This window comes from Bubalus bubalis, chromosome 12 (assembly GCF_019923935.1).
Source record: "Bubalus bubalis isolate 160015118507 breed Murrah chromosome 12, NDDB_SH_1, whole genome shotgun sequence".
Taxonomy (NCBI): Eukaryota; Metazoa; Chordata; class Mammalia; order Artiodactyla; family Bovidae; genus Bubalus; species Bubalus bubalis.
The window spans coordinates 103,762,715-103,787,723 of NC_059168.1; the positions used below are offsets into that span (position 1 = coordinate 103,762,715).

The 25,009-nt window shown below is 59.0% G+C and overlaps 2 protein-coding genes and 1 long non-coding RNA gene across 8 annotated transcripts; 2 read left to right on the forward strand and 1 right to left on the reverse strand.

Moving 5' to 3' along the window:
• Positions 1 to 206: 206 nt before the first annotated feature.
• Positions 207 to 7,955, forward strand: CACFD1 (calcium channel flower domain containing 1). Of its 3 annotated transcripts, none has more exons than XM_025262436.3 (6): positions 284 to 412; positions 3,123 to 3,248; positions 3,586 to 3,658; positions 4,203 to 4,328; positions 7,093 to 7,200; positions 7,731 to 7,955. In XM_025262436.3, exons 2-6 carry the CDS (start codon positions 3,230 to 3,232, stop codon positions 7,819 to 7,821), a joined length of 417 nt encoding a protein of 138 aa, XP_025118221.1. In that variant the 5' UTR covers positions 284 to 412; positions 3,123 to 3,229; the 3' UTR covers positions 7,822 to 7,955. The 3 variants fall into 3 exon arrangements, with proteins under 3 accessions (XP_006062540.1, XP_025118221.1, XP_006062539.1); XM_006062477.4 differs by lacking the exon at positions 284 to 412 and adding an exon at positions 437 to 2,697; XM_006062478.4 differs by lacking the exon at positions 3,123 to 3,248 and having other exon boundaries at positions 207 to 412.
• Positions 7,956 to 9,657: 1,702 nt separating this feature from the next.
• SLC2A6 (solute carrier family 2 member 6) lies at positions 9,658 to 17,031 on the reverse strand. Of its 4 annotated transcripts, none has more exons than XM_025262409.3 (10): positions 16,844 to 17,031; positions 16,157 to 16,319; positions 14,904 to 15,110; positions 14,186 to 14,285; positions 13,347 to 13,558; positions 12,790 to 13,047; positions 12,103 to 12,211; positions 11,536 to 11,721; positions 11,227 to 11,372; positions 9,658 to 10,373 (listed from the first exon to the last, which is right to left on the reverse strand). In XM_025262409.3, the coding sequence occupies exons 1-10, from the start codon at positions 16,933 to 16,935 to the stop codon at positions 10,218 to 10,220; spliced, it is 1,629 nt and encodes a 542-aa protein (XP_025118194.3). In that variant the 5' UTR covers positions 16,936 to 17,031; the 3' UTR covers positions 9,658 to 10,217. The 4 variants fall into 4 exon arrangements, with proteins under 4 accessions (XP_025118194.3, XP_006062536.2, XP_006062537.4 ...); XM_006062474.4 differs by having other exon boundaries at positions 12,790 to 12,942; positions 16,844 to 17,030; XM_006062475.4 differs by lacking the exon at positions 14,186 to 14,285 and having other exon boundaries at positions 13,347 to 13,448.
• A 6,261-nt stretch (positions 17,032 to 23,292) lies between these two features.
• Positions 23,293 to 24,766, forward strand: LOC112578188. Its single transcript, XR_003102525.2, has 3 exons — positions 23,293 to 23,939; positions 24,199 to 24,437; positions 24,669 to 24,766. It is a non-coding gene; the product is annotated as an uncharacterized LOC112578188 (long non-coding RNA).
• The last annotated feature ends 243 nt before the right edge of the window (positions 24,767 to 25,009 follow it).

A 25,009-nucleotide genomic window follows, 5' to 3' on the forward strand; every position in this document is an offset into this window, starting at 1 on the left:
CGCCCCCTATGCTAATAACACGAAGCCACGCCTCTATGCTAATAAGGGCGAGGCCCCCGGGCGCTCTCCGTCCAGGTACCCGAGGGCCACGCCCCCATGCTAAAGACACGACGCCCCGCCCCTATGCTAATAAGCCCGGGCCTCTGGGGCGCCCTCCCTCCTCCCGGCCCCGCCAGCCCCGCCCCCTATGCTAATAAGCGGCTGCCTCTCCCACAAGGCCGCGCGCCGGGACGACGCGGCCGGCTCCGCGGCCCTTTGTGCGCGCGGCGGGCAGCGCCGGACGGCGGCACCATGAACGGCGCGGGCGGGGCGGCGGTGGCGCCCGGGAGCTCGGCGCAACCCTCGCAGGAGGAGGGCATGACGTGGTGGTACCGCTGGCTGTGTCGCCTGTCGGGGGTGTTAGGGGCAGTCTGTGAGTACTCGGCCCGGCCCCGCGCCCCCCACCCCGCGTGCCCCCGGGAAGGGACCCGCTCGGGATGCAATCTGCTGGATGCACTGGGCGCGCGGGAAGCGGGCGCTTCTGTGGTTTCCATGGTTACCCGCTGGCGGCCAGGACTCCAGGCGCGTTCCGCCGCGGGGGAGGTGGAGCGTGACCGCCAGGGGAGCCGCGGGCCCGACGTGGCCTCACTGCCGCCCCCCCTCCCCCACGACGCGCCTGGCCGGAGGGCAGCCCCGCCTGCTGACTCTGCTGCGCGTGCGGACAGCGACCGCCTTATCCTCCGGTGAAGGTTGTTTACACGTGGGGCGGGTGCAGGTCTGGCCAGGTTTCCCAAGGGGCACGTGGTGTCAGGGAGCAGGTGATCCCCGAGGAAGGGAGGTGGCCCCTCCTCTGGGTCCTCGCTGTCCACCTGGAGACGGTGCGCTTCCTCTGATGTCAGCTCTGCCTCCGGCTGTCAACTCAGCCGCAGCAGCGCCTCGCATCCTCTTGTTCCCGGGACGCAGGCTCGTCTTGGACACACCCCCAACCTCAAGTTTTCCGGGAAGCCAGGCCCTTTTAGCACAATCACCCTCAAAAGATCAGGTATAGGAAGGTGGATCTGCTACTCAGTGAAAGAAAGGTCTCGTGGCAGGTCTTCTGAGGCAGGCGTCAGTCTAGTTGAATGGTACTGCTACCCACAACCTTGTGAATTACTGGACTCAGGCGGGCACAGCCCAAGGTCTTAGAAAGGGAGTGTCTGTTTGTACAGGCATTCTCAGGATTTGAACAGTGACTGCCTGGCACAGAGGGCCGGGGCCAGGCGGACCCTGATCAGATATGCCAGAAGGAGCACCTCTTTAGGGTCCCCTTCCTGTCTCACGGCCCTCCCAGGTGGGTGGAGGCCAGAAGAAAGCCAGGAGTGCAGATTAGGAGTGTGCTACTCTGGCAGGGTGTGCCCCTGTCCAGAGGCCAGAGTGGGACAGGCCCTCTGCCAGTCACCAAAGGGCCTCTGAGTCCCTGTCACTGCTCTTCAGAGGAAGCATGCTTTTGACTTTGTAGGAGAGACTGGTCAGGTCTTAGATATGATCCTTCAGAGTCTGGGTAGCTGTTTCCCTGGCACATCAGTGAGGCTGCTGTGGGACTGACATTGATGAGGCATGGGGAGGGGAGTGGAGGGCCTGACTGTGTCCTGTGGGCCATCACCCTCCTCCCTCTGTCTTGGGGTCCTCAGCCCTGCCGGTGGTGGGGGTTTAGTCACTAAGTCTTGTCCGACTCTTGCGACCCTGTGGACTGTGGACTGTAGCCTGCCAGGCTCCTCTGTCCATGGGATTCTCCAGGCAAGAATACTGGAATGGGTTGCCATTTCCTTCTGCAGGGGATCTTTCCGACCCAGGAATCGAACCTGGGTCTCCTCATCGCAGGCAGATGCTTTACCAGCTGAGCCATGAGGCTGAGTCGCTTGTTAACTCTGGCATCCCAGCCAGCTCTGTGCTTTTGAAGCGGGATACCTGGGCCGCTGCAGGAGTTCATGGTGTTGGGGTACTGACCCGTGAAGATGAAGAGAGACCTGTGGCTTCACCCTGAAATGTCACTTTCACCTGCAGATTTGGGAACGTGATTGTCATGTGGATTCCCAACAGCATGTAACACAGGGTCGATTGCAAAGCACACAGGAGTTTTAGAGATGAGACTAGAGTTCAGATAGAGCTCCTGCTTCTGTCTGGTCGCTGTGCGGGAGCACCACCTTCCTCAGGTAGGGGGCCTTGGAGAGGCGTTTCCTCGGGGTCTTGATTGTCATCTGGAGAAGACAGGCTGGCCCTGGACACCCCCCTCACTTGGGACAAGCATCGGAGGCCCCCAAGGGGACATCTTCCAGCCCTTGATGGTTAAAGGGCTCCTGGCTGGAGCCCGTTTGTCTGGGTTGAAACCTGGTCCTCCTGGAAGGTTGGCTGTTGGTAGACACAGGGGTGGAGGTGGAAAGCAGGACGTATGGGCCTCTGTCAGGCAAGACCGGGCACAGCGGACTGTCGGGCAGAAGCAGTGTCATGTCTTGGGCACTCATATCTGTGGCCCTGGGGAGCCCACTGCCTGAATGATGTGACGGTTGGTCCAGGACAGGTGCCACCTTTAGTAGGCCGGAGCGCGTCTGTTGCTGCAGGAGACCTTGGGGGTCACACAGGGCAGTCTCCTTCACTTCACGTGGTTTCGTCTTCCATCGCTTGCTGTGTAGGGTTACATGGGAACACACCAGGAGGGCTCCAGGCCTTCTCAGGGATCAGGTACGGAGGGAGCTGCTGCAAATTTAATGAACTGGTTGCTCATTGCTGCCTTGGGGCGGCGGGTGGCAGCTGACTGCCCAGCAGCTGGCTTCCTGGCCCTGCCTGGCAGGCTCCCGGAGTTCTTGGTGAAGCGGGCTGGGGCCCTAGGGACGGAGGGAGGTGAGCGCACGGACCCTGCCACGGGAGGCCATCGGGGGTGTGAGCGGGCTGCATGTTTGGGGCCCCAGGGAAGCTACTTTCCCGGGTAGCAGAGGATGCCCCCTCCACGCCGCAGGCCCTGGGTGTTTCCAGGTGGGTGGGCTGGGCTGCAGGAGAGGAAACGGGCCTGGAAAGGTGAAAAGACCGTACGCAGAGTCACTGGGCTGGGTTGTGGTCAGAGCGGGGATTGTGACCCAGGCTGACCTGATCCTGATTTCTGTTCCAAGAGGGGCATTCCTGTCTGCACCTACACCCAAAGGGCTTCTCTCGCGGCCCACGCCGTGCGTGGTGCTGCCTGCCCTGCCCCGAGCCCTTGAGAGGTGGTCTCTCTTTGATGCTGCTCACTTTGCAAGGTGGGTGTCAGGACAGCTGGGGCTCAGAGGGTGGGCTCCCCCAGGCCTGGAACAGAGAGGGCGGGATGCCCTCGCTGAGCCCTCAAGCAAGCCAGCTCCGGGATCCAGCTGTGCCCTGGCTGTGGGGCCTGGGCAAGCACTTCACCTGCCTGAGACAGTCCTCACCGGTCCGTGGAGCCGTGTGCTGGCCTCGCTTGGGTCAGCTATCCGAGGGCAGACGTCTGGGTGCTGTGAGGAGAGCCTGGGGCTGAGTCGGAAGGGCTTCTCGCGCCGTCTGGAGCCATCTCCCTGGGCGGCCTCCCCTGGCCGACTCCCGCTCGTGTGTTTCTCTTTCCAGCTTGTGCAATCTCAGGCCTCTTCAACTGCATCACCATCCATCCTCTGAACATCGCGGCCGGCGTGTGGATGGTGTGAGTAAGCATGAGACGGTCCTGCCTCGGGGGTTGGGGGTGTGTGTAGAGCCTCAGCTCCCAGGAGGGCTGGGGGGAGCCCATGGGGGTCGAGTTGGGAGCACTGGTCTGTGAGGCATGCCAGATGCTGGTGGTGTGCGGGGGGCTTGGGGACCTGGGGGGGTGGTGTGAGTTGTGCAAAACAGTTCCTGCTCCGAGGCTCGGGGGGTTCTTGGGGCAAATGGGGGCTCTTTCCCTCCAGGCTGCGGGGGGATGAAAGGGCCCGGCCCGCTGGAAGGGCCCAGGGTCTGGTCACTGCGACTGGGACCTGGGCTCCTCCGTGGGAGCTCCCCGAGGGGGGCCGTGGCAGCCCCCAGCCTTGGCTCTGCCCTGGGCACCCTGCTCCAGCTGCCCTGTTCTGGCTCGTCTCGGAGCCCGGTGGGGTGAGCAGCCCAGAGGGGGGTTCCTCGAGGCAGCAGTGGGAGGGGTGGCTTCCCGGGGACACAGGCGCCGGGACCCGCCAGTCTGGCCCGGTGTCAGCCTGCTCCTCTCCCCGGCCCTCCAGCATGAACGCCTCTGTCCTGCTGCTGTGCGAGGCACCCTTCTGCTGCCAGTTCATGGAGTTTGCGAACGCCGTGGCAGCCAAGGCAGACCGGCTGCGCTCCTGGCAGAAGGCCGTCTTCTACTGCGGGTGAGGGGCCGCAGGCCGGGTGTGACTCAGCTCCCCCAGACCCTGCCTCTGCCCCACGTGGCTGTGTTGGCCGGGAGCGGGGAGGGGATGGCTGACCACTCCAGTGTACTCCCTGGGGAGGTTTAAACGGGGACGGCCTTTGTGCCGAGTCGCATGGTGGACCTGCTGTACCACGTGATCCAGAGGTTCTGCGCCCAGGGCTCTGCCCCCGCCCGCAGCTCCAGGCACACAGGCTTCAGACAGGAGGCCCGTGCGCCTTGCAGCATCGAGCGTGATAAGGGAAGGGAGGCTCGCCTGGGCTGTTGGCCCATCCGTTTGGAGTTGTTGGGCGGATTCTGGTAGATCCTTGTGTCCCTCTGGAAAGCCTTTCAGGAGAGTGGCCCACCTAGGTGTCCTGACATGGAAGGGGGAAGAACAGGAAATAGGGCCTCCAAATGTGCTTTTCTCGGATTGTCCCACTCCTAGCAACAAGGTCCGCATCCGAGTCCTCGCGTCTGAACCCTGAGGTTGAATTAACTTCAGGATGTGTCTAATGCAGCTTCTAGAATAGCGCCTGGTGTCTGGGAGGCTGTTAAGAGCTCCAGGCAGCAGCAGGAGGAGTGGTTATCTGGATTATCCTCAGGCGTCAACACAGAGGTTTTTATTTCAAAGGTTTCTTCCCTTCCTGGAGGCCAGTGGTCCTGACAGTCTGAGCATGAGATGTGTGTTCGGTTCTAGAGCTGCTTCCCCCGTGTCTGATCACAGAGGAATATGAAATGCATGTCGGCATGTCCTTTGCCTTGATCTTTATTTTTTAAATGTATTTTAAAATGCTAACAGTAACCTATGTTTGTTAAAGATAACCTGGAGAAGAGAAAGTTGTTACTCAAAGCCCCACTGCCTGTTACATTTTGATATGAGTTCTTTCAGTCTGTCTGCAGGCATATTAAAAACCCGCTTCTCACCCAGTTTTAACCATTGCAAGTAAATTTGTGTCCTGGTTTTTCCCCCTTAGCATCATAGTACAAATGTTTTCAGTTTTACCACAGAGGCTTCATAAGATGACTGTTAGTGACAGAAATACTTAGCCCACTGGCGTGTCACGCTTTTCTTCGTTTGCCAACTGAAGTACAGGTCAGGCTGCGATGAGCATCTGGGTGCTAAAAATATCTGTGTTTCTGATGATTTCCTCAGGATCTGTTTCCAGGTGTGGAGTGACTAGGTCAAAGATTATGGTCGTTTAGATGATTCCAGTGTGTGGCTAAATTGTTTTCCACACTTTGCAGAGGCTCCCTGGGTTTCTCCCTCCTTGTCCCTGGCCCTGGGCGGTGTGCCGTTTTCACATTTCTGTCTGTTGGCTAAGAGGTGACGTCTTTTTCTCTGTGCTTTTACTAATTGCATTTTCTTCTTTGGTAATCAATGGTCTCGTTTCCTTTTTACCCATTGGCATCATAATGTCTTACTTGCTAAGTTGCATGTGTTTTCTGTATTAAAGATTTCATCATCTTTTATTGTGTTTCCTGTGAACATATTTCCAGCCTGTTGTTTGCCTTTAATTTTGTTTTGACAGAAGATTTTTTTCCCCACGGTCTCTTTTTTCCTTCACAGTTCCTATTATTATTTTATTACTGGGAAATTTTATAACTCCAGTAAAACCTCATGATCACACATCCCGCCAGAATGGACACGCAGGTAGAATTCAGTTGGTCGTGCCCAAGAAGAGGGTATACAGTCTTGTCTTCATTGCGTACAGGGTGTGTGTGTTAACCCAGATCACTGCCACTGGTCTGGACGTCCCAACCAGGACCAGGCACTGACCCTGTGGACACGTAAGCCAGAGCGGCCACCTTCCTCCAGGTGGTGCCAGCGGGGCCAGACGGAGCAGGGTGATGCCTCACGGGTGATGCGCTCCGCGTGCGCCTCACCACAGGAGAGTCCCATGCAGTTTAACCTTTGGAATGTTCCTTGTTGAGATGTGGCTGATTTTACTGCGCCAGTCAGAGCCTTGGTTTATTTACTGTTTATGCTGTTCCAGGCATCGTGTTAGGTAGTCAACACGCCTTACCTGCTCCATCTCACAACCTCTGAGATTTGATCCCACCTCACCCTAGCGAGATTGAGCCTCAGTTGAATAACTTGCCCTGAGTCACAAGGCCAGCACAGGCCTGAACGGACACCGGAATTTTCTCCTCTTTCTGTTTCTATGCACACTGAAGGCTTGGACCATCTCAGTGCTGTTTCCACCTTTTTGGATCATGGGCCCTTTCAAAAATCTTTTTTTTTTTTTTTTTTAATAATTTTGCTTGTGTTCTGGTTGTGCCAGGCCCTTGTTGCTTTGTCTAGGCCTTCGCTAGCTGCAGCCTCAGGGGGCTGCGCTTCAGTTGCGGTGTGCTGGCTTCTCGCTGCAGAGCACAGGCTCTGTGGAGCACGAGCTCAGTAGCTGTGGCCCACGGGTTTCGTTGCTCAGTGGCACTGGGGATCTCCTTGGATTAGGGATCAAACCTGTGTCTGCTGCATTGGCAGGGGGGTTCTTTACCACTGAGCCACCGGGGAGGTCTCCCCAAAATCCGATGAAAGCTTTGGATTCTCTCCCCAATGCACAGAATTTTGCAGACAGGCTCATGGGCGTTTGAGGACTCTATGAAGCCCGATTGTTAGCCTGTGTCCCAGCTGATGCCGGGGGACCCTTCTTGTGCCCGCTGTCCGGGAAGGGGCTGGGCAGCAGGAAGTGGTGTCGTGGCCATGGGTGGGCGGGCCTGCCCCGTGACCTCAGCTCCTCCCCCAGGATGGCGGTCGTTCCCATTGTCATCAGCCTGACCCTGACCACGCTGCTGGGCAACGCCATCGCCTTCGCCACCGGAGTGCTGTATGGACTCTCAGCGCTAGGCAAAAAGTGCGTTTGCTGGTCCCGACCTGGCTGCGGTGGGAGTGGGGGTGGTCTCTCCCTCCTGGAGCCTCTCGGGGACGCGGGTCTGGAGCGGCCCTGTTTACCGCCGTCAGTGACCCTCGTCGGCGCCTCCCGTGCATCTGAGCTCTAAGGGGTGGAGGCAGGAGAACTCACGGGACCCCTGGGGCGTAGAGATGGCAGGGACGCAGGGGCACAACTCCTGGAGAGCCTCTGCCCATCGGGCCCGCTCCCAGCTCGGTGTTCTGATGCCCCCCGTCCCCCAGTCCCGCAGAGCCCAGCCTGAGGGTCCCAGTCCTCCTCAACTCACGTCCCCGGCAGCCCAGGCCACTCTCAGAGGCGACAGGATGGGTCTTTGCCATCCTCAGTGACAGGGTCTCATCTGGGGAAACCAGGGGGCGCGTCAGGCACTAGGCAGGCCCCCCCCCAGGACCCTAGGCCAGGAACGGGGCAGAGGCCGGGTGGCTGTGTTTCTGGGGTCTGTCCCCCATCTGGCGCTGACTGCCCTGTCTCCCTAGGGGCGACGCGATCTCCTACGCCAGGATCCAGCAGCAGAGGCAGCAGGTGGACGAGGAGAAGCTCACGGACGCCCTGGAGGGGGAGCTGTGAGGGGTTGGGGCCCTCCTGCCCCCGCTCGCCTCCTGGTCTGTGTGAGCATGTGCCGAGGAGCGTGGACCCCGAGGGGTCTGGGGAGGAGCCGGCGTCTGGTTCTCTCAGTCCCGCTCACCTGTCCCCACACCCGGAGTCCTCCTCTCTCTGCCCTCCCCCCCTCCACACCCCACCCTTGGCGTCACCCTGAGCCAAGTGCCGAGGGGCAGGGTGAGGGCTCGGAGGGCCTCACCAGCAGGAGCAGGACGAGCAGAGGGAGCCTCAGGGTGACCAGCTGCAGGGCTCCGCACAGACACCCTCCTGGCCCCGTTGTTCCCAGCTGGCCGGGCTTGGCCGGCCGCAGGCCACAGGGTGCATTTCCAGACTTAGTGTGGCTGGCGGGACCACCCACTGTGACCGGCCGGAGGCCTGGGAGGAGCTGCTCCTGGGGATGTGGGTCCCGTCTCCACGTGGGGGCACATCCACTCGGGCCTCCTGGCCTCCCAGGCATGAGCGTACCCTGTGAGCTGAGCTGCCTGGGCTGCTTCTGTCCAGCCTCCCACCACCGCCCAGGCCCCGCCAGTCTCCTCCATGGAGCCCCGAGATGCCCCTCCAGTGCGCCCGCCGGCAGCCCTGGCAGCCTGACCGCCAGCTGGGGCGTGCTCCAGCCTCTGGTCCCGGCACCGTGGACGAGCGCAGAAGCAGGCCTCTTCCCTGGGCCTGGCCGGCCCGGGCCGGCCGTGTGCGGCTCTGGGCTCTGCCCCTGCTCCTCCCAGGAGCCTGGGGGGCCGCTCCCGCCTTCTGGAGCCAGCCCCAGGGCTGCACCCAGTCTTTGCTTCCAGATGGACCTTCATCTCTGGGGGTTGCTAGGGTTGGCGGCTGGGAGGCAGGCCCTGTCCTGGGGATAGCAGCGTGCCCCCAGTCCTCAGCTGGGCTGAGCTCCGGGGTGGCAGGGTCTACCGAGCGGCCGGCCCGGCGTGACATGTGCCTTCAGGGGTCCTCTGGGACCACCTTCCTTAGGCCAGCGCCGGGGTCAAAGGGCTGTGGGCTGTGGGCCTCTGCAGGCCGGCCGGGTGTGTGTGTGTGTGTGTGTGCGTGCGTGTGTCTCCTGTGTGTGCCGTGGATCAGACTGTCTACCTCCCTGGAGCAGCGAGGGCCCTGCCCACCTCCTGGCTCATCCTTCCCCAGGAAGTGGGGCCCTGGGGTCACTCCTGCCTCTGCTGGGTCTCCCTGCTGACAGGGTCCTTCCTGCTGATGGGTGTCTCCTTGCTGCAGGAAGGAAGAGCTGGCTGTGTGTGGAGCAGGGCTGTGGCTCTGGCCTGTGAGGAAGCTGGGCGGGTGTTGGGCAGGCCCTCCAGCCCCCGGGTCACAGACTAGAGTGGGCAGGTCACCCGCCGAGGTGACCAGGGCTCACCCACCCTGGGGGTCTGGGCTCTGTCCTCCCGTGCTCCTTGTCGACTCTCTGTGTCTGGCTTGCATTTTGAGCAATAAAGCCTGGTGACGGTCTGTACGCTCGCTCCCACGCCCTGCTTGTTAACTTTTCCCTCTGGTCCAGAAGGGACGCCCCGACCCCAGAGCAGCCGAGTAGGGGCCCCCAGCCCCAGGGGAACCTGCCGTGTCATTGGGGTGCCATGCAGCCTGCTCCCAGCATCTCACACAGCGCAGGTGGCTCTTCCGAGCACACAGATCGGAGGAGCTGGAACCTCATGGCCGGGGACACCCAGCCCTCGCCCCTTCCTTCTGCCTCGCAGCGGGCAGACTGGGGTGGCCTGGGGTAGCAGGCCCTGGTGACCTTGGCTGAATCTTGGGTCCAGCCTGGCTGCTGGGTGGGGCTCCCCCACCAGGAGTACTCCCCACTCCCTCCTCTCATTTATTGGTATAAATAGGGTGAACAGAGCTCGCCCTCAAGCGCATCCTGTTCCCGGAAGCGGGGCGGGCGTAGGAGGCAGAGTCCACGCTGGGTCCCGTGTCCTGGCCGGTGGGCGTCCAGCGCGTCCCCTGTGGTGTCCACAGGCCTCACGGGTGCAGCTTCCTGTCCTGGTCCCCGTGCGACCACCAGGCAATGGGAGCACCAGACGGGGTGGCGGCGTCCCTGTGCAGAGCCAGTCCACCAGCACCGTCCCCGTCTGTTCTCAGCACGAGGTCTCCTAGCAAGGCCTTGTCCCTGGCCCGAGGCCGTGTGATGGCCGCCTCTGCCGGCAGGTCCGGCGGATGAGTGTGTGATGCCGCTGGACGGCGGTGCTGCCTGCCCAGGGCCCGCGCGTGTTCCGGGGGCTGTCAGGCCTCTGGGCCGCCCTCCTGTGCCTGGGCCGTCGGCAGCGGGTTGCTGCTGCCTCCTGGATGCAGGGTGCAGGTTTGGGGCCAGAGCCCAGCTCCACCGCCCTCTCCAGCAGGGCCCCCTCCAGTGGGGCCACTCCCTAGTGCAGGAAGGACCTCCTCCCGGTGCGGAAGAAGGACTCGATCTGCTCCAGCGACCGGCCCTTGGTCTCGGGCACGCAGCAGCCGGTGAAGGCCAGGTTCACTAGGCACACGGCAGCGAAGAAGAAGAAGGGGGCCTGCAGGCCGAAGGCATTCTGTGGGGAAGAGTACACGGGTCACGGGGAGCCCAGCGCCAGCTTCTGGCCCAGCTTGCGCCAGCCAGCTGGGGGGGTGGGGCTCCATCGCATTACCCGGTCAGACACCCCGAGGCTCCCCACCACCGGCAGGAAATCCAGCCGCTTTAGCAGGGTGTTCGAGGCCCCCCAGGGCTGCAGGCAGCCCTCTTCTGGTGCTGGGCCCTGGGACTGACCACCTCCTCTGAGCTGGAGCCCACCCTGGCCCCAGACACCAGCCCCTCTCTCCCTGGTCCCAGCGCCCACCTTAACTCTCAGCCTTGCCACCCACCTGCCAGCAGTAGGTTCGCCACCACGGCGCAGCCGGGGGCGGGCTCCTACTCTGCCCGCAACACCCCCCTCTCCACCATCGCTCTGCCTCCTGCTGGCACTGGCTCTGGGTGCCCCCCCCTGCCCTGCCGCACTGACTGCACCAGGCTGTCCGCGTCAGATCCTCCCACCCGGGGACTGGGCACTCTGGTTGGCTTCAAGGCCTGCTGGGAATCTGAACCGAGAGTGAAGTCAGGACAGGGATGTGCTCGGCTGAGAGACCCAAGCTGCCCACCGGAGGGAAGACTTACTGCCCGGGAGGGTGCGGCAGGGCGGGCAGGCCCGGCTCTGTGGTTTCACCCTGGTCTGGGGGTCAGTTGCCTGACCTCCCAACAGTTCCCTGAGCTGAGCGTTTGCTGAACTGAAGGAGCCCTCGTCAGGCTCTCACTTCACAGTCCCTGGCCTGGTGCGAAGGGAGCGTGTGCTGAGGCTGAGGGGACACACGGATACGCCTTTGCACGGGCCCCCGGCACCTGCCAGAGGGGCCCGCGGGCCGAGCACTCACCGTCACCAGCAGGAAGGACTTGGTGAGGGCAAAGGCGGTGAGCCAGCTGACCAGCACGCAGAGCCCTGAGGCCACGCCGCGGGCCCGCAGAGGCAGGATCTCCGACATGAGGAGCCAGGTGATGGGGCCCCAGCCCATGGCGTAGCCTGCGGGGGTGGGGGGCAAGAGGGTGTGCTCAGACCCCATCTGGGGGCCCTCGGTATCTCCCTGGAGCTGCTGGGAGACCCTCCCCAACCACCGAGATGGCAGCGCCCCAGCCCATCCGAGCGTGATGCTGGCCCGCCCCCACCCCTCCACGGGCACCCCTACCCATGATGAAGAGCATGGTGGCCAGCAGGGGCACCAGGGTGAGGTAGCTGGTGGGCGTGGCCAGGGGCTGCTCTGTGCCCACCAGGGCCTCGCGCTCCAGGCCCACGGTGCTGTTGGGGGCCAGAGACTTCGGACCAAAATGCACGTACAGCCCCAGGGTCAGGTTGGCAGCAAACATGCCGGCCGCTGTGGACAGACCGGAGGCCCTCAGGGGGCCGGGACCCCGTGAGCCCGAGCCCCTCGACGCCCTGCGCCGCCCGCTCCCCATCAGGCTGCTCCCACCCCGCTGGCGTTTGGGCTGTCACGCCCAGCGTGCGTGTCTCACGCCCAGCCTGCGTGTCTCACGCCCAGCCTGCGTGTGTCACGCCCAGCCTGCGTGTGTCACAGCCGGCTCATTCACTCCCGCAAGCCCCAGCCGACCTTTCTGGATGTCCAGCCCTGCGCCAGGTGCCGGGCAGACCGAGTCCACCCAGCAGGGCAGCTGTGACCCAGGCCCCCCTGGTGCTCCCACAAGGGCAGCAGCTGGAGGAGCAAAAGGAGGAAGCGCAGGTGACCGTCCGCACTCACCTGAGACGAAGAGCAGGGCCTTCCGGCCGGCCAAGTCCATGGTGAGGGCGGCGATCAGCACGGACAGGAGCCTCACGGCGCCCACGATGGCGGCGTCAACCTTGGGGGGCTGCGAGGAGGGGGCCCTGAGGCCGAGCGACCCTAGCCCGTTGGGCCTCTCCCCCACCCCCGAGGCTCTGCAGGGTCAGGCCCCGGGCTCAGCGGCTTTCTGCCAGTCACCCAGCCCAGCCCACGGGGCCTTGCTGGCAGGGGGCACAACCGTCATGCCCACCACTAAGCCCAGGGCTGGTACTGGATCCTGGCACCACTGCCCCTAATCTTCACACCTCATCTCATCTCTGAGCCCAGGACAGGCATGTGAAGGCCTGCTGGCTATTATCTCCAGTTCGCAGAGGAGGAAGCTGAGGTTTTGGAGGGGGGGACCTGACTTCCTCAGCGAGTGACAGATGCTCTGAACCTGGGATCTGTGGTTCCCAGGGGGCCTGTTTTTCTAGAAGACTGGTCTCCCTTGTAATTCCGAGTACCTTGCTTAAAACATGGACGCCTTACAAACATTACTCAGGACAGGCGGGTGCACAGAACAGTTACAAGACGTGGGTGTGCCCGCGGCCCCGGGCAGGGCAGGCGCTCAGCGGGCACGGCCTCCCTGGGCCTGGGGACAGAGGAGGGGCAGGGGCGCGCGCTCACCAGCAGGACCGCGGTGCTGTCGAAGATGGACTGCAGGTAGACGAGGATGGGCGTGATGCCCGTCAGCTGCTGCAGGAAGCGCATCAGCAGGGCGATGGCAATGGGGCGGTACATGTGGGGGTCCCGGGCCTCGGCCCACGACAGGTGGCTGCTCTGGAGACACGAGGCTGCCGCTGCGGGGGGCTGTGCCGGCCCCTCCGGCTGGAGCCACCCTGGCCTGGGCTGCCTGGGGCTAGGTAGGAGGCTCCCTTCTTCCCTCTTCCAGGAAAGGTCCCTGTCACTGGGGCAGCCCTAGCTCTGGGGACCCGCCCCCAAGGGACCCAGGCTCCCGGGTCAGTGGGTGGGCTGAGGCAGACCCCCTGCTTGGCAATACGGCCGGGTCCCTGGGCATCCATGGCGCGACGCATACACACCCCGCGATGTCCTGCCCCTGCCCCCGCTCCTGGAGGTGGGAACTGCTCTTATCCCTGCTTCCCAGGAAAAGCAACCGAGGCTCATGCCAGTGGCGTGAAAGGCCCGTGTCCCACAGCGCTGCAGGACACCCACCCTGCACACACCTGTCTCCTGACGGTGTCCTGGATCTGCTCGAACTCCCAGTGGGTGTCGGCATCGGGCCCTCGCAGCCAGGCCAGCGCCTGCAGCGCCTCCGCGTCCCTGCCCTTGGAGAGCAGGAAGCGAGGGGAGTTGGGCATGCAGCTGAGCAGCAGGACCATGACGAGCACCGGCCCCTCCCCGGCCACGGCCAGCCAGCGCCAGGGCAGCAGCAGGCCTGCGGACAGGAGCTGTGAGGGGCTGGGGTGGGGCTGGACACAGCCCTTCCCATCGCAGGCCTCTGAGCAGCCTCACTCGCCTTCAAGGGTTAGTCCCAGGGCCGCCTCCTACAGGAAGCCTCCCCTGGTTGCTCCAAGCCGGGCTGCACTTAGATCACAGGGCCCAGGTCCTTGGAGGGCCCCAAGGGTCATAGCGGAGTGATGGAGGAGTAGCCTGAGCAGCAAGGCCCTAGGGGCCTCTACCAGCAAACACTGACCATCTCCCGGCAGGAGGTTCATTCGTGGACAGGTTTGTCCCTTCCTCTCTTGGGTCGGGCTTCCCTGGGTGGCTCAGACAGTAAAAAAGTTTACCTACAATGTAGGACACCTGGGTTTGATCCCTGGGCCTGGAAGATTCCCTGGAGAAGGGAATGGCAACCCACCCCAATATTCTTGCCTGGGAGAATCCCATGGACAGAGGAGCCTAGTGGGCTACAGTCCACGGGGTCGCAAAGAGTCGGACATGACTGTGACTCACACTTTCGCTTTCTCTTGTCCCTTCCAGCCCCTGCTGCTCAGCGGCCCCGTCCCCCACCCCCCCAGACTGCACACAAGAGGTGTTCCGTGTGCATCCGGATGATACTTGCCAAGGGCATAGAGGGATAGTGACCCGAACACCGCCATGAGCTGGGGTGTGGCACCCAGGGCCCCGCGAACGCTGGGGGGGGCAATCTCAGACACGTACACCTGCAAGACACAGCCCACCCGGCCTCTGCTGAGCACACGTGCTGGGCCTGGCTGGGATGAGTAGGGTGGCCCAGTGAGCCCTGGGAACCAAGGGAGTGGGGGCTTCCTTGGGTTCTCGCCCTGGTTGTGATCTCAGCAGGACCTCAGCTGCCTGAATGGTCAAGTGGGCAGAACCACTCAGCTCTGACATGGGGGTGGAGGCCCGAGGGCACCCAGACTCTGGCCTCCACTCCCCCAACCCAGGGCTTTGTGCCCAGCTGGGCCTGCCCAGCCCTCATGTGGGAGTGGTGGGTAACATGCAAGGTCCCAGGAGGGGTGCAGGGCAAGGACTTCCTTTTCCTCCCCATTATGTTACTCAATGTGGATTTTCTCTGATTGAGCAACGACCCTGCCAGGCCTCGAGACAGGAAGTTTGGGGAGTCCAGACTGGGGGCAGCTTGGGGCATAATGTCACATTTCCCCCAAGTTAGCTGCCCTGGGGGTGCTGAGCTGAGGCTCCCTGGCAAACATATCCCCATGGATTGTGGGGGGGCCCCGAAGCCAGGTGCCCTCAGCTCACGGTGGTCAGTGCAAATACTGAGGCAGTGGGGGGACCGGCCTGGGCAGTCCTGGTCTTACCGGGATGCAGGCAGCTGTGAGCCCCCCTGCGAAGCCCGTCAGCATCCTTCCCAGAAGCAGCATCCAGAGGCCGTGGGCGCCTGCCATCAGCGCATAGCCGGCTGCCGAGGGCACAGCTGAGAACATGATGCTGAGTTTCCGGCCCAGGAGGTCATTGAGGACCATGGCACTGAGTCCCCCGGCCGCCGCACCCAGGGTGAACACGGACTGCAGAGGAGGGTGCGGGGCAGGCATGTCTGGGCGCTCTGGGCACCCAGCACCCCCCACCCCACCCCATCAGAGCCTAGAGACAGCTGCTCTCCCAGGCTGTCCCGGGAGCCTGGGCTGCAGGACTGGGGCTCTGGATGGTGGTGAGCCTCCTGTCCCCAGAGGGGTACAAGCAGCACAGGGACAGCTGTTTGTGAGGGAAGCCACAACACGAGTCTGCCGTGCTTCTGTCCAGGCTGATGTTTAAACGCCCAGTACTGTCATATAGCAGACAGGAGGCTTCTGTGACTTGAAGCCCTTGGGATTTTAAGGTTTGGGGGTTCTCAGACTCCCTGTTGAGTATACAGGGAGTTGGATCCAGTTAGTGACCTGGGCATCCTGCTGAGCCTGTCTGAGCCTCAGTTTCTGCAGCTACATTATGGGGAGAGCAGTAGCACCCACCTCATAGGGTTGGCCCCGGAGTGAAAAAGCTCTCATGGGAAGTGCCGAGCAGGGGCCCGGCACAGACTAGGTACACACACGCGTTGGGTGTTATTATTTTAGCTAATATGCTGAGGTTGCAAATCCAAGGCTACTAAGACGGCAGTTCTAGAATCCTGGGACTCCGAGGACCCGTGCTCTTCCTACCCAGGTGCCCACCGTCTCTCCTGACACCCTGTGGCCCCAGCAGTGCTCCTTCCGTTAGTACCAGAGTGTCCTGCCTCTCCTCGTCCAGGGAGGTGCCTGCTCTGCTTTGGAGGGGTGGTCTGGGGAACCCTCAGCCCTGCTGGGTAGAGATCTTAAGGGACACCTCCCCACCTGCTCCTTCCCACGCCTTCTCCATCAGCTTTCACTTCCCTCTTTCATTTCGGAGCCACTGTCTGGCCTCACTACCCCCCACCCCTACTGCCAACCAGGAGTGGATGGGGGAGGGGCAGACCAGGGCCCTGGAGGGGGTCCTGTGGCTTTGTCTGGGGCGGAGGGCTGGTTTCCTAGCTGGGGACAGAGCTCAGTGGGTCCCCGGTCCCCCTGCCCTGTCCCTTGTCAGCTCAGGGCATGGCTCTTACCCCGAACCAGGATGCCTGGGTTTTGGTCAGATTCAGGTTTGGATCCGAGGAGTGCTCCAGCGCGGGGATGACGGGGGACGTGTAGACCAGGGCATACCCGAAGCTGAAATTGCCCAGCACAGCAGCGAAGGTAGCCAGGAACACTCTCTTGTTCTGCAGGACCCTGGTGTGTGTGGGGGCAGTGCAGAGCCGTCAGGATCTTTGAGTCCCCCCACCTCTGACTGCTGACTGGCCTGAGCACAACGGCTGCCCACTCAGAGGGCAGTGCTGGGGACAGCTGGGTCAAGAGCTGGTCAGACTGGCACCTCCTGGGGCTGAGCACCAGCTCCCTGGGGAAGCCCCCGGGGCATGAGCACAGCCCATCGCTGGGGCTGGGACACGGGTGCAGGGCGCCATTCCCAGAACAGGAGCCCTGGCGTCTGCGCCCAGCTTTGCCATGCAAGAAAGCTTGCTGCTTGACTAGGCAAACCCCTCACCTTCTCTGGGCGTCCATGGCCCTGTCTCTGCCAGCTGGGGGCTGGGCCTAGTACTCGGGGGGGACCCGGACTAGTGTGTCTGAACGAGGCGGCCCCTTGGTGGCCACTCCCAGACAGTCAGTGGAGGCCCAAGGTCGGGGAGCCCGCTGCCCACTGAAGGTTACCAGGCCATCCGCATCCTCCACCCGCAGACCCTACGCCTGACTCTCACCCGACCCGTGTCCTCTCCCCTGGTGACGGGGGCGGCTTCTCGGGGAAGGTGTCATAGTCCCGGCCTTCGGCTCCCAGCAGCGGCTCCTGCATGACCGGCTCCTCCCGCCCGGGTGCGCCGCGAGTGGCCGGGGCAGCTCTGTCCAGAGGCGCTTCTGGCCGCAGCGGATGGAAGCATCCGGCGGAGCCCGGAGCTCCGCCCCCCGGCCGCGATTGGCTGCGGGACGGCCCTGCAGAGCGGGCGTCGGCCAATGGGGCGGCCGCGAGTGGTGCGGATGCTGAGGATGCCGGCGCCGAACTGGGTGGGGCGGCCGGGCTTTCCCCGGGAGCCACTCGCGTCCCGCCCGGAGTAACCGGAACCGGGAGGCAGGGTTTTCCCTGGACGACGCAGGCCCCTCATGCGCCCCTGGAGGTGGCAGGGCTCGCTAGGCGGATAGGAGCCCTTCGCGGGGGGGAGACACTTGGAAGTCGTGGGGGGCCTGGTCCAAGCTGGGTACCAGCCCTGGGGGCGTAGACCGCATGCCTGCATCCCACCCGGGGCCCAGTTGGTATAAGAGGGAGGAAGCTGAAACCCAGAGAGGGGCCGCAAGGCGTCAGGGTCACCCAGGGGATATTTGTGCCCCTTCGAAGGAAGGCCGTGGGCTCCGCCTTGCGCTCCACTCCCTCTCTGCCTGCCACAATGCGTCTGGAGTCACCGCAGTCCCCTAACGCGGTGAGACCAGGCAGGCTCGCCAGATCCAGGGCCACCTCAGCCAGGGGGTGTGGCGTGAACGCAGAAGGAGGAGGGAGTGGTGGTTCCCGTGGGCGAGACTTGTATATTTTCCCATTTCTGACGGGGGAGTAACCTGGGCTTGTAGCAAATCATCCAGGTAATGAGATACAATGTACAAATAGGAAAAGCAGAAACTGAAAATTCCCTGAAAGTCCAACCTAAAAAAACTCCCCAACCAACCAAACAAAAAAACCAACCCAACCCACACACAAACACACACACCACACAACAGTGACAAAAAGCCTTGAGTTACCAGTGTCAGCTCTCCCTTTGGACTTTTCCAGAGAGGAGAGAGGAAGATGAATCAGACCCTATTCTACTGAGTGCATGTCCACACATATTTTAAAACCGATCATTAAAATGATTAAAACCCAGCATTTGGGTTATTTCCAAATTTTATCTGTCAAAATAGCAAAGAGTTTTAAGAAGTTGTTACAATTCTCTTTTATACTCATCGAAGTATAACCATATATATTAGAATAGAGAAAACAGACGTGGGAAAACCACGTAACCACGTGCTCTGCCAACAGCCTCACCTTCCCCTCTTTTCTCCACATACCTGTTTGCATATTTGCACACTGAATGTGCATCAGATCGTGTGACACTTCACACTGTCTTTTAAGCATTTTCTTCTTGCTATCAAGGACATAGTCTCTGGACTCAGCACACCCAGTAAGTGGTGACTCCTGCTACAACGCTGTGTGGTCCTCATGACCGTAGTTTGAAAACTGAGATAGAAGACATTGACCCTGTGCAGGACCCGATGGGGCTTTCCCAGGACAGAACCCCACCCTGATGTCCTTCACCTGCCTTTTGGCTATAAAAAAACGTTAGCCATAGAATGAACTTATTCACAGAAAGGAAAAAAAAAAATACAGAAGCAAAGAAAAGCAAACAGGAAAAATAATAAAGTTTAGTCATTAAACAAAGTCAAGGACCTCTTAGTTCCTCCTCAAAGGCTATAGATAATACTCTGAGTCATCTCCTGTGAGCTGTTGGCTGATTCTGAAACCCCCATCAGGTGGAAGGAATTAACTCCTTGATGACCAGACGGTAGCCATGACATAAGGTGCTGCATCTTGCACAGTTCCAAGAACTGGCCTCAAAGAAATGGACCCAAGCCAGCCATGGCACTGAAAATTAACTGTACTTAAGATGCTGCTGCTTTTTTTGCATTTCTTTTCCATGCGGATGGTCTTGATCCCTGTCTCCTGTACAATGTCACGAACCTCCATCCATAGTTCATCAGGCACTCTATCAGATCTAGTCCCTTAAATCTATTTCTCACTTCCACTATATAATCATAAGGGATTTGATTTAGGTCATACCTGAATGGTGTAGTAGTTTTCCTTACTTTCTTCAATTTCAGTCTGAATTTGGCAATAAGGAGCTCATGATCTGAGCCACAGTCAGCTCCTGGTCTTGTTTTTGTTGACTGTATAGAGCTTCTCCATCTTTGGCTGCAAAGAATATAATCAATCTGATTTCGGTGTTGACCATCTGGTGATGTCCATGTATAGAGTCTTCTCTTGTGTTGTTGGAAGAGGGTGTTTGCTTGCTATGACCAGTGCATTTTCTTGGCAAAACTCTATTAGCCTTTGCCTTGCTTCATTCTGTATTCCAAGGCCAAATTTGCCTGTTATTCCAGGTGTTTCGTGACTTCCTACTTGTGCATTCCAGTCCCCTATAATGAAAAGGACATCTTTTTTGGGTGTTAGTTCTAAAAGGTCTTGTAGGTCTTCATAGAACCGTTCAACTTAAGCTTCTTTAGCATTACTGGTTGGGGCATAGACTTGGATTACTGTGATATTGAATGGTTTGCCTTGGAAACGAACAGAGATCATTCTGTCGTTTTTGAGATTGCATCCAAGTACTGCATTTCAGACTCTTTTGTTGACCATGATGGCTACTCCATTTCTTCTAAGGGATTCCTGCCCACAGTAGTAGATATAATGGTCATCTGAGTTAAATTCACCCATTCCAGTCCATTTCAGTTCACTGATTCCTAGAATGTTGATGTTCACTCTTGCCATCTCCTGTATGACCACTTCCAATTTGCCTTGATTCATGGACCTGACATTCCAGGTTCCTATGCAATATTGGTCTTTATAGCATCGGACCTTGCTTCTATCACAAGTCACATCCACAACTGGGTATTGTTTTTGCTTTGGCTCCATCCCTTCATTCTTTCTGGAGTTATTTCTCCACTGATCTCCAGTAGCATATTGGGCTGGACATGGAACAACAGACTGGTTCCAAATAGGAAAAGGAATACATCAAGGCTGTATATTGTCACCCTGCTTATTTAACTTATATGCAGGGTACATCATGAGAAACACTGGGCTGGAAGAAGCACAAGCTGGAATCAAGATTGCCGGGAGAAATATCAATAACCTCAGATACGCAGATGACACCACCCTTATGGCAGAAAGTGAAGAGGAACTCAAAAGCCTCTTGATGAAAGTGAAAGAGGAGAGTGAAAAAGTTGGCATAAAGCTCAACATTCAGAAAACGAAGATCATGGCATCTGGTCCCATCACTTCATGGGAAATAGATGGGGAAACAGTGGAAACAGTGGCAGACTTTATTTTTGGGGGCTCCAAAATCACTACAGATGGTGACTGCAGCCATGAAATTAAAAGACGCTTACTCCTTGGAAGGAAAGTTATGACCAACCTAGATAACATATTCAAAAGCAGAGACATTACTTTGCCAACAAAGGTCCGTCTAATCAAGGCTATGGTTTTTCCAGTGGTAATGTATGGATGTGATATTTGGGCTGTGAAGAAAGCTGAGCGCCGAAGAATTGATGCTTTTGAACTGTGGTGTTGGAGAAGACTCCTGAGAGTCCCTTGGACTGCAAGGAGATCCAACCAGTCCATTCTGAAGGAGATCAGCCCTGGGATTTCTTTGGAAGGAATGATGCTAAAGCTGAAACTCCAGTACTTTGGCCACCAGATACAAAGAGTTGACTCATTGGAAAGGACTCTGATGCTGGGAGGAATTGGGGGCAGGAGGAGAAGGGGACAACAGAGGATGAGATGGCTGGATGGCATCACTGACTCGATGGACATGAGTCTGAGTGAACTCCGGGAGTTGGTGATGGACAGGGAGGCCTGGCGTGCTGCAATTCACGGGGTCGCAAAGAGTAGGACACGACTGAGCGACTGACTGAACTAAACTGAAGAGGACGCTGATGAGACCACTGTGTGACCGATTTCAAGATGATTGTTGGAGCTGACTGTGCTGTTTCGGTATGTGGCCCCCTCCCTCCACCTATGTGTGCATGCTAAGTCGCTTCAGTTGTGTCCGAATCTTTGTGACCTTATGGACTGTAACCCACCAGGCTTCCCTGTCCATTGGATTCTCCAGGCAAGAATACTGAAGTGGTGACATGTGAATCAAATCTGTGTCTCGTATGCTTCCTTCACTGGTAGGCCAGTTCTTTACCACTTGGGCTTCCCTGGTAGCTCAGATGGTACAGAATCCACTGGCAATTCAGGAGACCTGAGTTTGATCCCTGGGTTGGGAAGATCCCCTGGAGGAGGGCATGGCAACCCACTCCAGTATTCTTGCCTGGAGGATCCCCATGAACAGAGAGGAGCCTGGCGGGCTACAGTCCATTGGGCCACAAAGAGTCAGACAGGACTGAGTGACTGAGAACAACGCAGCCAGCACTTGGGAAGCCCTCCGTCACCTATGAAAATCCTGAAAATCCCTGAGTAGCAAGCAGAGTTGGCTTTTGGACCCGAGTCGGCCTTCTCCCCCAGGTTTCTGGCCTCGTACACAAAGCAAGCTTTCCTTTCCTGACAATCCTTGTTTCTTGAGTATCGGATTGCAAGCTTCAAGCAGCCAAATCTGAGCCCAGTAACAACATCTCAGACGTATGGCACAATGAATAAACTTCTGTGTGCCCCCCAGGAATTGCAGCTCAGATCACGAAAGAGGCTTCTGGGGCTTCCTTGGTGTCTGGTGGCTGAGACTCTGAGCTCCGAATGCAGGAGGCCTGGGTTCAATCCCTCGTTGGGGGACTAGATCCCACATGCTTCAACGAAGATCGAAGATCCTGCATGTGGCAACTAAGACCCAGCAGAGCCAAATAAATACATATTAAAAAAGAAGCTTCTGACCACCTCCAGAAAGCCCCAAGCACCTCTTTCCAGTCATGTGCACCCTCCTGAGGTCCCATCACTGACTTCTGTCTTCGTGGACTGGATTTTCCTATTCTTGAACCTCTTGAAATGACTCCTGCTCTTGTTTTTGGCTCTTTCCCCCCCAGTTTTTTCCCATTAATTTTTTTTTCTATGTGGGATTTTCCCAGATCAGGGATTGAACCCATGTTTCTTGCACTGGCAGGTGGATTCTTGACCATCGGACCACCAGGGAAGCCCCCAGTATTTTTTTTTTCTTTTCTTTTAAAGTCAGCTTTATTGAGGGACAATCTACACACAGGAAAATGAACTCATTTAAGTGTGTAGGTCGATGAGTTGACAACTGTGTGAGCCCGTGGCCCCAGTCAAGACAGACAGCCATCCTCCAGAACCCCCTTCCCAGTCAGTATGCCCCCCGCCCAGCCCTAAGCCACTGCTGAGCATCCGTCTCTGACTGTCGATTACACTAGTCTTTCCTAGAGTTTTATAGAAAGAGGCCTGCAGAGTGGTGCTTCCTTTCTGGCTGCTTTTATACCGCGCGTCTGTAACATTCATCTGCGTTGTGAGCTCCAGTGGCTTACTCTCTTCTTGTTGCTGTGTGTGTGACTGCCATTCTCTTATGGGTGGTTGGGTTTCTCGGGGCTCAGGGCAAGTCACCCTAAAATATGCCAAAGTGGCAGACTGATTACTCTGAATTTAAGCTACTTGAGAAAAGCAGTGGATGCAAGAAGGAGACTTTGACCCTACTCTCTGTCCCCGTGAAAGTAGGGAATAGCTTTCCCATGTGGAAGCTAGGCTTCCCGACCAGGAGGCAGAGTCAGGCTTATCCCCAGAGACAGGGAATCAGGGCAAGAAAACTGGTAACAAGCCGTACTCGGTGTCTTCAGTAACTAGAACCCAAGCCTAAGGGTTTTTGTCTTGTCAGTTCTTGACAGATTTGTTGTTTCTTTGTCTAAATAACTTGAAGGCTTCCCGCCTTCGGTCGTTTCTTTGGGTTCTGTGTCTACGAGAGTGCCGTATGTATGAAATTCAGTTTGTTTGTTCAGTTTTCCTCCTGTTGATCTGTCTTGTGTCCATTTAATTATTAGACCAGCTGAAATAGCGAAGAAGGGCAGGGGGAGAGGGTCCCCTCCTGGACAGGCCACTTTCAGTTTTGGGCAAAAGGATGAATCTTGTATGTCTCTCCTTGTTCACAGCCCCTTCTTAGGGGGTTTTTAAGGTTCTTAAGTGGATGAAGCTGGAATTGCTCAGGAGTCTTTTTTCATAGGTATTAAGGTTATTTCACACCTTTTTGCTTTTTTCCCCCTAAACTAATATATTTATAAAAATGTTTTATTTATTTGAATGCACTGGATCTGAGTTGTGGCATATGGGATCTTTAGTTCTGGCACGTAGGAGCTAGTTCCCTGACCCAGGTTCAAACCCAGGCCCCCTGCACTGGGAAAATGGAGTCTTAGCTACTGGACCACTAGGGAAGTCCTTACCTTTTTTCGCTTTTAAAATTAGCAATGGGATGAACATCTTTGCCAGTAAGGGATAACTTCCTTCAGCAAAGATCACTTCTGTGGTCCTCCAGCCTCCAAACCCTCCCACTTGGGTCTGCCCCAGATGGGCTGCTCCAGAACCTGGCCTTGGCGCTGGGGTGGGCCTATCCCCCATCTTCCACCCACCCCCCTGCCTGGCACAGCATGGGCACACAGCCAGTGCCTAGAAGCCCCTTGCCGACTGGAATTTAGAGTCTGCCCCTTCTCCTTGGAGGAGGAAGTGGTTACCCACTCCAGAATTCCTGCCTGGAGAATCCCATGGATGGAGGAGCCTGGTGAGCTACAGTCCATGGGGTCACAGAGTCGGAAGGATCCCCTCTTCCCTCAGCCTCCACGTGGAAGCTTCAGCTTAGAGGAAGCAGAAAGCGCTGTCTGGGGAGGAGGCACCTGGCTCCGCAGGTGGGAGGGCCCTGGACACACCCACCTGGCGGTGGGGTGGGGGGGGCCTCATGCCTGCCTCAGCTCTAGCCACGCCCTGGGGGAAGCCCCAGAGTGGGTGGTTTCCTTAGAGGAGAGAGGAGGCCGCTGAGGTGATCATTCAGGCCGCCACCCACTGGCCCCTGTCCCTGGGGAACATGGCAGCTCTGGGGCAGGCTTCTCCCAGGACGCGGGAGCCCTGATGGCCAGAAGGTAACTGTCCTGCAGAACTGCGGGGCTGGGGGTTGGGAGGGGCTGGGCAGAGACAGTCCGTGTCTCCTGGACCTCGCTGGCTGATCGAGGGCCTGGAGTTTAACAAGCGACCGACCTAGTCCAAACCTAGTCCTCCCTGTGCGGGAGGCTGAGGGTAGGGTCTCAGGCTGCCACGACCCTCTCTGCCAGACTCTGGCTTCTTGGGAACCTGCTCCAGGAGGCTCTTCCTTTAGCGAGCCTCATTTTCCTTATCTGTCAGATGGACATAGCCTGGTGCTTCCGTCCTTCACTGCTGTGCGGGCGGAGAGCAGCTGGTAGTCTTGTTGCGAATGCTTCTGCAGTGTGAGGAGGGCCTTCCAGACGAGTCCGCTGGCTTCCAGTTGCCCAGGAAACTAACCCAGCTGCATTCCAGACTCCCTGGCACAGGGGGAAAGGTCTCCGAGGAAGGGAGCTGTGGGGCTGAACCTGGCCTCTGGCCCCGTCATCGCGAGGGGGAAGGTGGGAAGCTTGGCGGGGCTGCTGGTGGCCCCCGGGGCTGTCCTTGCCCTCCCTTCGTGGTCCTCCGCATCCCCATTTCACAGAGGAAAACACCGAGGCTCAGGGAGTCACTGTCCGGGGGCACCTCTTGGCCCCTGGCTCCTGGTGTGATGGGGGGACGGATGGGAGGGGTGGTGGGTGTGAGGTGGGCCCCTCCCAGAGGAAGTCCTGCCCCTCATCTTCTCCTCACAGATGGGCCAGCCTGGGCCCCCCGGGGAGAAGGTCTCTGACACCCAGCTGTCTGGTGCCCCGGCCGCCCCTCACCATGCCCTGGCTGACGTCATTCCCGGCCCTGAGGACTCGGACCTGGTGCCCTCTCTGACCCTGGCTGCAGCCCTGGTACTCTTGTTCCTCCTGCTTTCCATCTGGCTGGTATGGGACCGGCCCCCTTGAGACTCCTGCTGACGTGGGTTCCTGAGCTGGGGCAGGGTATCCCTGGGCTGGGCATGGCACAGCCTCCCAGCTGCGCCCTGGGCCATACCCTGCACCCAGCGGCTCAGCCCTTGCCTGTGGCAGCCCCAGTGGGACCCCAG

Excerpts from the sequence above, each read along its gene's own strand:
- CACFD1 (XM_006062477.4), top strand. The coding sequence starts at position 2,655 with ATGGGAACACACCAGGAGGGCTCCAGGCCTTCTCAGGGATCAG. Across the intron at positions 3,249-3,585 it reads GATGCTGCTCACTTTGCAAG|CTTGTGCAATCTCAGGCCTC; the intron begins GTGGGTGTCAGG and ends TTCTCTTTCCAG. Across the intron at positions 3,659-4,202 it reads GCGGCCGGCGTGTGGATGGT|CATGAACGCCTCTGTCCTGC; the intron begins GTGAGTAAGCAT and ends CCGGCCCTCCAG.
- SLC2A6 (XM_025262409.3), bottom strand. The coding sequence starts at position 16,935 with ATGCAGGAGCCGCTGCTGGGAGCCGAAGGCCGGGACTATGACACCTTC. Across the intron at positions 16,320-16,843 it reads GGGGAGAGGACACGGGTCGG|GGTCCTGCAGAACAAGAGAG; the intron begins GTGAGAGTCAGG and ends CACACACACCAG. Across the intron at positions 14,286-14,903 it reads TCACAGCTGCCTGCATCCCG|GTGTACGTGTCTGAGATTGC; the intron begins GTAAGACCAGGA and ends TGTGTCTTGCAG.